The sequence below is a fragment of the Zea mays genome, chromosome 3 (assembly GCF_902167145.1).
Source record: "Zea mays cultivar B73 chromosome 3, Zm-B73-REFERENCE-NAM-5.0, whole genome shotgun sequence".
Lineage (NCBI taxonomy): Eukaryota > Viridiplantae > Streptophyta > Magnoliopsida > Poales > Poaceae > Zea > Zea mays.
The window spans coordinates 212,113,557-212,122,834 of NC_050098.1; the positions used below are offsets into that span (position 1 = coordinate 212,113,557).

A 9,278-nucleotide genomic window follows, 5' to 3' on the forward strand; every position below is an offset into this window, starting at 1 on the left:
GTGAGTGTGCATGGATCTAATCTCATAATTCAAGGGCTTTATTTATGAGAATCACTATTTGGTGAATTTTAACTCAAATAAAGCTAAGCTAACAATATGTCCATTCGCCCAGCAGATCAAGTATAGGTTTGGCACTTGTTGGAACGAAGCAATTAGATATGCTTAGCAAGCATGATGTAGTGAAATGGTTTGAAGTATGTTCACTTTGAGAAGGATATATTGTGCAGTGCTTTTCAAACCAGAAAGCAATTGGCAAACGCACATCCAAACAAGAGTACGATGAGCACAAGCTAGTCGTGTTAGAGCTATTACACATGCAAACAATGCTTGAATAGTAATTTTAGGTTGTAATCCATCCTATATTAAGAGACACTAACATTTTTTAATCCTCGATCTTAGATAAAATTTTCTTTTTATATGTCTCAGCATAGGATAATTTAGAGGTTAAAATTTGATATATTAATAAAGTAAATAATCAATTACTTCTGCAGTTTTTTAAAAAATTTATAACTAGTCTGATTGTGCGGTGATTGAATGATTTTTTTTGCCATACCTAAACTACATCACGGTAATAGATTTTCGTAGACAGGTACGCTCAGTGTTGACTGGTTTGTAGATGTCAGGAGCCTAACCATCAGCGCTCGGCTTTAGTACCACCTCGCTAGCCGGAGGGGGCCGTGGTGAGCTTATAAGCGAGATTTCCCCTCCTCTTACAGCCCGGGTTTTGAGAGCGAGTGAAGGGGCTCGCTTGTGTTAGCCCACGAGCGTCGGGAAACGCCCAAAGGTGTAGCGTTGAGTGGGCTAGGCCGGGAAGGTCGCTGACAGTAGGTTATAGATCTACTACCTGTATAAGTACACTTGATTGTAGCATTATTGGCATCCAGTCGCGGGACCTATTATTCTTCCTTTGAATAGTTATATTAAAAGATACTGGGGAAGGTCTTGGGGATACATATCTTGAAAAAATCCAGCATTTTGAAATAAGTATTATACAGTGCTATGGACCAACCACTTGGATGTACGCGTACAAAGAGACCTCTGGAAGATCGAACCATGACTCTCTCTGTTTTTCGTCGTATTTCGTTCATATATATGCGAACTAGATCATTTCCCACGAACGCACGTAATCTCCTTTCGATTTAAAAATAAAAAAGGACAGAGAAACCTAATAAAGTGTCATCGTCTAGGCTGTACAATTCAATGGCAAGAAGCAACAGTGATGTTCCTATGCAGGAAGCCTCCATTGTTTTGGACTATTCTCCTAGGTTGATCATGTCTCCACGCATCTGTCACGTGTACATGCTAGATAGTTACCGGTGCATGTTGCTTTCTAGTTTCTACTTCCATGCCATTACCATCAAATAATTTTCCTGTTGACGCTATTCATGTACCCCTTCCTGGCCTCCTGTCTCTCTATCCTCTACAGGCTTCTAGGGAGAGGTCTCTTTACCAATCCATGACGGAACCAACAAGAACGATAATAATATCATACTACAAGTTATCAGCATCGCACACGAGACACGACGACCCATCTGAAACACACAAACCCTTGGACGTCTAAAAAAATGCCTCATCTTGGAGCGCAAAGGGCCAACGGCCAAAGATAGAAAGGGATCAAAAGGTGACGTGGCAAGCCAGCACCTGTGGGCTGCCTGCCAGCCTTGCTCGCATCATCACCGGCAACAAGAACAAGAAAAATCTTTTCTTTAATTATGGGCCAATATCTTAGGTTGATCGCGGTGCATGCCCCGTGAGACATTGGGAGTTGACTGACCCACGCCAAGTCACCCCGTCGCCGAAACCCACGGCCACAAGAGTGAGGTGATGACGTTTCGTCGTACTGGCAGGGTAGCAAGTAGTATAGTATAGGGATAGGAATAGGAGTGTACGTAGGGTACATGCATCCAATCCAACGCAGCAACATCTCCAAGCACCGGAAAATATCACTAGAAAACAAGCCCAAAACACGGCCGCGAAGGCGCAAACCATTTGCCCACGCAGACATGGTATAGCGGTATGGCTACGGGCTACGGCATGGCAGTCCCCAGAAGAAAAGAACTACGCCGCGCTCTCTTCACTCTCCTCCAGTGAGTCTCCACCCACCCACCGAGCCTATATATCCCTCTGCATCCTCCCTTCCCTCCCAGCCTATCCTACAACACCTCCCGCAACAGAAGCATACGCCGTGCCCAGCTATCTATAGCTAGCACTAGCAGTGGTGCACACTGAAATGGACAGCGCCAGCAGCCTCGTGGACGACACCAGTAGCGGTGGCGGCGGCGGCGCGTCCACGGACAAGCTAAGGGCTCTGGCCGTCTTCGCCGCCGCCTCGGGGACGCCGCTGGAGCGCATGGGCAGCGGCGCCAGCGCGGTCGTGGACGCGGCCGAGCCGGGCGCCGAGGCGGACTCCGGTTCCGGTGCCGCCGCGGTGAGCGTCGGCGGGAAGCTGCCGTCGTCAAGGTACAAGGGCGTGGTGCCGCAGCCCAACGGGCGGTGGGGCGCGCAGATCTACGAGCGCCACCAGCGCGTGTGGCTCGGCACCTTCGCGGGCGAGGCCGACGCGGCGCGCGCCTACGACGTCGCGGCGCAGCGGTTCCGCGGCCGCGACGCGGTCACCAACTTCCGCCCGCTCGCGGACGCCGACCCGGACGCCGCCGCCGAGCTCCGGTTCCTGGCGTCCCGCTCCAAGGCCGAGGTCGTCGACATGCTCCGCAAGCACACCTACTTCGACGAGCTCGCGCAGAACAAGCGCGCCTTCGCCGCCGCGTCCGCGTCCGCGGCCACCGCCTCGTCGCTGGCCAACAACCCTTCTTCCTACGCGTCGCTCTCCCCCGCGACCGCGACGGCCGCCGCGCGGGAGCACCTCTTCGACAAGACGGTCACCCCCAGCGACGTGGGCAAGCTGAACCGGCTGGTGATCCCGAAGCAGCACGCCGAGAAGCACTTCCCGCTGCAGCTCCCATCCGCCGGCGGCGAGAGCAAGGGCGTGCTCCTCAACCTGGAGGACGCCGCGGGCAAGGTGTGGCGGTTCCGCTACTCGTACTGGAACAGCAGCCAGAGCTACGTGCTCACCAAGGGCTGGAGCCGCTTCGTCAAGGAGAAGGGCCTCCAAGCCGGCGACGTCGTCGGCTTCTACCGCTCCGCTGCCGGCGCCGACACCAAGCTCTTCATCGACTGCAAGCTGCGGCCCAACAGCGTCGTCGTCGCCTCGACGGCAGGCCCGTCGCCTCCGGCGCCGGTGGCGAAGGCCGTGCGTCTCTTCGGCGTCGACCTGCTGACGGCACCGGCCACCGCCGCGGCGCCGGCGGAGGCCGTGGCCGGGTGCAAGAGAGCCAGGGACTTGGGTTCGCCCCCGCAGGCGGCGTTCAAGAAGCAGCTCGTGGAGCTGGCACTAGTGTAGATTAATGCTACGGAGCGATCGATCTTTCCCTGGCTAGCTAGTCTTTTTTTTTTTTGCTCGATCGCTCAACTCAGATGGTAGCATCACCGAGCTGAATTTAGTTCCCTCTCGGCATCTCACTTAGTTGGTTCGTTTGTTAATTTCCAGTTTCACCATCCTTTTTGCTTTGCTTTGATGTAAATCTTCTCATCAACTGTATACTGCTAATGAAAAAAAAACAGTCCAAGAAGGCTAGATGATGGTCAACTGGCACAGAAGGAACAGAAACATTCTAAATTAACATCATGGTTAATAACTGTCAATTGCTCGTGCATCAGATCGAAAGATATTACGACATTTCGAATTTCCAGATTCCAGATGCTCCCTGCCATCCATGATCCATCTACATCTACAGGTGGCAGGGGAGCTGTATGTAGGAGTCTTCAGATTTTGTAGCTACTAGTACTACATGAGATCAGGTGGTACTCCAGTACTGGTATGAGTATGTATATGACGTGATGTGTTGTGCTGCAGGGTGCAGGCTGCAGATACACCCCACACCCACAGTCCACAGAACACAGATGGCAGCTGGATGCATGTATCGAGGTTGCAAAAGGCTCTTGGGAGTAGCTGGCAGTGGCCTAGCAAGCTACCTATCTGATGGCAGAGCCCGCTGACACTATCTTCTGCTGATAGATACTACTACTACTCTTTCTCTCTCGCATTTGACTTTTAGATATTGGGTTTAATCATTTATCTTATTTAATCTTTTATAAATAATAGAATTGGTAGCTCATTAAGAGTATCTCCACTTCTTCAGTGACGGACCCAGCGTTCGATCGTAGCAAGCATGAACAAATCTTATAGAGCTAATTAAATCGTGTAGTTTAGATCATGTTCTGCAATACAAATCTATAGACACAGCGACAACAGCAAAGCCCGGCCCTGGGGCCGCCGCTGAGTATCTCTGGTAATAAAATAAGTAATATTTATATAAAAAAATGTTAAATAAGAGCTAGAAACTGCGTCTAAAATAATAATAAAAAAACGTTCTATTTCAGAGGAGCACAGCGCCTGCCTTCGCATGGAAGGAGACGGAGAGATATGGTCGTCATTGTGACCAGACAAAAAGAGATAGGACAGATCGAGTATGCACTGTTGTTTCTCTTTCTTCCCCTCCCTACGATAGAGTATATGTATAAGTATAATAATTTCTTATAAAACGTAGGTGTATGTGTATGTATTTACGTATTGTATTCGGCACGCTTTCTCTAGCTTGTTGTAAATTCCGTCGCCACATGCAGGCCAGCGACAAGGACGCACACGCGCAAGTGGGTGGTGGTTGCTAGTAGGCATAGTAAGTACACGCTGAGTCGCTGACATTGATATATACATGTTGTATCATGGGTAGGCATACGTACGCGCGCAGATATGGAAGTACCACCCCCACCTTGTCCTGTTGTGTTTTGTTTATGTGTGTATTTATTTTAATCACCGTCTGCTGGTCGCGGTTTTGCAGCACGCACAAGGGCGCGTCAAGATGTTCGGGCATGTGCAACACATTGGCTTCGAAACCAAACAAAATCACATTGCTTGGCGAGCCGACGATGCGAGTCCCATGCTGCTCAGCGAGCGAGGGAGGGTGGGCATCATCGGAATCTATCTGGTCGGCGCCCGCCTCGATCCGAAACATACAGCAGTACAACCTTGCGTTGGAGGCTCAAGCTCGCCGGTTCGACCATCAGCAGGAGAGATTGTCGGCAACTGATAGAGATCGATCAATGGTGTAGATAGTGCAGTCCTGTCGTCCTAGGCTAGCCAACGGATTTGTGGAACAATTAAAGCCGCCACGTACGCCACGAGGCGGTTTGCCACTCTTTTAGAAGTATATCCCATCATTGCATGCTGGTTAGCTATGATGCCAGCTGCCAGCTAGTACTTATACTACGTCCAAAATTGATGAGCACAGGCAGGACAGGTTCGTACTACAACTACACTCATACATCCAGTATATATGCGCTGCGCCCATATCCGACGAGCGATTATTGGGCACGCGCATGAGAACAAGCAGAGATCACACGCACACCGTCTCCCGGGTCTGTCCGCGCCTCGTCACCAACAGATGGGGTAGAGACGCGGCGGGGCACGGCTCTTGAGAGAGACCAGGGGGGGCCTCGCTCTCGGCGATCGGAGTACTATAGTACAGCAATAATCTGCACGCAGCAACCGTGGGGACAAGTTGCACAGGTGAAGCGGGTGCCGTACCCCTATCTCCTGCGTGGCCTCGCCTAATCGCCTTGGCTTGGCTTGGCTTGCCATGCCGGCCTAAAATATTGTTGCTGCAGACTGTATGTAGGCTGTAGAGCACACAACACAAACAGAGCCACCGGTGGACCGCCGGCTGCATGCACAGCAGGGCGAGAGCGAGGAAGCTTGCTACCGACGCCCACTTCCCACTTGCATTGCAAGTTTTGGCTGGAGCGTGTGACCCAGAGGGGTCCAAGGACTAGGACTAGCATTAGCTAATGTAGCTGCTACTAGCCAGCCTGCGACCACGACGACGGCGTGGAGAGTTACCCTTGGGTGAAAGCTTAACGAGACGGAAGAGTAGGTCCAGAATGTGTGTGTGGTGCAGTGCAGTGCAGTGCAGTGCACTGTATGCAGTCGACGTGATTGGCTGGCTGCTGCGTGGTTTCTTCCGCTCGTCGTCCTCCCTCTGCTCCTCGCAACAAGCAACCACGTGGCACAGCGCACAGGACACGTCCTGCGCATGCGCTGCAGTTTTTCCGATGGGGGGAAACGACCAGCGTGTCTGCACTGCGCATGCGCCCGCCATGTGGTTTTTCACATTCCCTTAACAGCAATGCAGCAATGCAAGTACGGCAGCTGCACAGCACCAGTATCGTCACGCTCTTGCTCATCTACAGGTACAGCACTGGTCATCAGCCGTCAGCACCCACAGTGGTTGTTTGGAAGCAAGGATACGGGGAGAGATTAGAAGGGCTAAAATCGATTTTGCTATTTAAATTTGAATAGAATAAGTCCAGTATTCTTACTTCTAAACAAGACCACCGTACTAAGTACTATTGTAAAAGTCCGTAAATCTGTAATGATGTTGGTTCTACATACGAACGATCTTTTTAGGATGGAGTGAGTGTATAACAGCCTAACAGGCAAGTACGTACCAGTAGTCTAGTAGTATGTGTGCGTGAGTGAGAGAGTCAGCCAGTCAGGATGGGTGGCGGAGGGCCCAAGAACGACAATGACGCAAGTCTAGCCTAGCCAAAACTTGGGCAGCTTTTGTTGCATGCCACGCCATGGAAAACCTGAATTGATGCTGCCTTTCGACAAGAAGCTAGCTTTACCGCCTGCCGTCGAAACAGCCCAGGCCCAGGACCAGGACCCCACGCTTTAATTCGTGTCTCTCTCGTCACAAAGTCAAGCACCCCAGGCAGCGCCGCTCAGTTCCCGGAAGTTTCTCACCGCGTCGAAGCATGCACGCATGCATCGGGCCGGACTGAAACCCTCGTGTCGTCGTGATGATTCCTGAAGTCGTCGCGAGGTCCGGCGGTCCGTTGCCGTGGCCCGTGGCAGTGCTGCCGCTACTGTTACAGACTTTTTACGGTGTGTGGGTGTGTGGCGGTGGCGCGCGCACACAGCTGCACTGCACAGCGAAAGGATCGGAGGCAGCACCGCAGGCCAGCAGCCGCCCGGCCGGTCTACTGCATGGCTGGGGCCAGGTTGGTTAAGGATAGAGATAGACACCACCACGCCAGGAACAGGACGCGACACCCGGGCAGTACAAAACAGCCAGCCAAGGGCCAGGGGGGCAGCGCGACTTTGGAGACCCATCGGTTCCTCGGCCGCAGAGCCAGCCAGAGCCGCCGACGTGGACGCAGACGGAGCGTGTGGACCGCTTCTGGCAAGTGGCGACTGGCGACGGTAGGCTGCGCAGAGTGCAGCAGCCGTGTTTTTTCTTTGCTCCGGCAGCGGTGTGGCTGCCGGGTGGCCACATGCAGCGGAGCGTGTCGCCCGCTGCGTGCCACCCTCCTCTGTGTCTGTGTTAGGGCATGTGGAGGAGGAGGACCAAATCGGTGTGTGGAGTAGGCGGTCTTGTATGGCAGTGCTTCTATAGCGAGTCAACGCTGCGCTTTGTTATGCATATATATATGAGGAGGAGCAGTAGGTCGTTTTCTCCCGGCAGGTTGCATGCGATCGAGAGGTCCGTCTAGCTGCACGTTACGCCTTTTCTCCCTCCCGCACTCGTCGCATTCTTCTATTCTATCTGTACCTCTGTGCGTGGCGTGGCGTAATATGGCCAGCTGGTGTATAAGACAGAAACAAGGACTCTGGAATATACTGTACGTTTCGTAACAGCTAGCTAGCTGGTCTTCCTTCCTCGATTAGCTGTGTATCTGCAAGTGGGTGTGTATACTCGCACTCTCGCGGTATTCGTAGTCAGCAGACTGGATTCATCGTTAAGGAAGGTACAGCTCATGCATACATATAGATCCAATTTTCGCGCCCTTGACGGAGTCGACGGCGAGCCACAGCTGGACGAGCGAGGCAGTGAAGATGAACGAGTCTGGGACCAGGCATCGAGGTCACGCTTTTCTACGGACTGCGGAAATCTAACGTACTAATTAGTACTGCAGATTTGTCATCTCGTTTGCCTGGTCTGGTCGTTCTCTTCTTCCCTGGGCAGGCTAGGCTGGCCACAGATGGCCAAATTTCAAACGATTGACAAAACGCGAAACGAGGGGGGGATGAAGCACCGGCACCGCTACTGTTGTGAATCCGACAACGCAAGTTGGGCGGACCTGTTGTTATTTACTAGTCCTACTAGTCTGTTACGGAGTACAGCTTTCCGGATCAAGAAGCAACCGAACCCAACGCGGAGAAGATATTCATTCATTCGCCTGCCCAAATGGATCGATCCATCCGCGCGCGCGCGCCTGCTTGTGTGGCCTGTGGGCTGTGGCTCTCCTCGGGGAGCACACCCGCGACGCCATTGGCGGGCTGGACACCGGTCAAACCACCCACATGTGCCCCGCGTAGCTAGCTAGCGTGCCTAATCGCGGATTAAGTAATCGGCTAATAATAGCCGGCAAGTTGTGCTCAGGAGGGTCGCGCTCGCGCGAGCGCATCGGAAGCAAGCTGCTAAGCTTTGCCTTGCTGGTCAAGTCCATCACGCGCGAATGTACTTGCTTGCACACATATATAATTATAAAAGGGTTAGTATATGGATTCGAGTGGTAGTGATGCTAGTTTATTTAGTGTACGTGGATGGATGGCTTGCACTCCCACTTGTGACAAGCACCGTTTCAAAAGATACGGCTCTGCCGCTGCCCATCTCTCTCCACTCAACTCAACTCAACACCGGTCTGTCTGTCCGCGAGCGAGCCGTTTTCCTTGACCAGCTCTAGCTCCTGTAGGTAACTCAACCCAAAAGCACCGAGCCCATGCAAATTTAATCACGTCGCCGCGATCGAGTCGTGCTCGTACGTACGTAACCCACTACTCTCTCTTCTCTCCGCCCGTCGTCGCCGAGACGCGACGATCTGCCATATATGCGCACGTTGCCGATCGGATTATTATATACGTAATTCGGGGGCTCCCCGCGCGCTTCTGCAGACACGCATCTCGACACAGGCCCGGGCCCTAGCACTCCTGATTAATTAGCCACATAATACATTATGACCAACTCGTACTAGTGTTAGCTGTAGGAGTAGGACGGTAGGAGTAGGAGATTCCTTCCCTCCTGCATCTTTCTTTCGTTGAACTTGGCTCATCGATCGTCTCCGATTCATCTGCCCATTGATCCTGCTGCCGCCTGCCGCCTGCCGCCGGTCCTCGTGTTCCTTGCAAGTTGCGAGCGCTAGCACTCTGTACAGACATT

The 9,278-nt window shown here is 52.5% G+C and overlaps 1 protein-coding gene across 1 annotated transcript; it reads left to right on the forward strand.

The window, feature by feature from the left end:
- The first annotated feature begins 2,161 nt into the window (after positions 1-2,161).
- Positions 2,162-3,646, forward strand: LOC100284738 (DNA-binding protein RAV1). The gene has a single exon (NM_001157633.2). It carries the CDS (start codon positions 2,231-2,233, stop codon positions 3,398-3,400), a length of 1,170 nt encoding a protein of 389 aa, NP_001151105.2. The 5' UTR covers positions 2,162-2,230; the 3' UTR covers positions 3,401-3,646.
- The last annotated feature ends 5,632 nt before the right edge of the window (positions 3,647-9,278 follow it).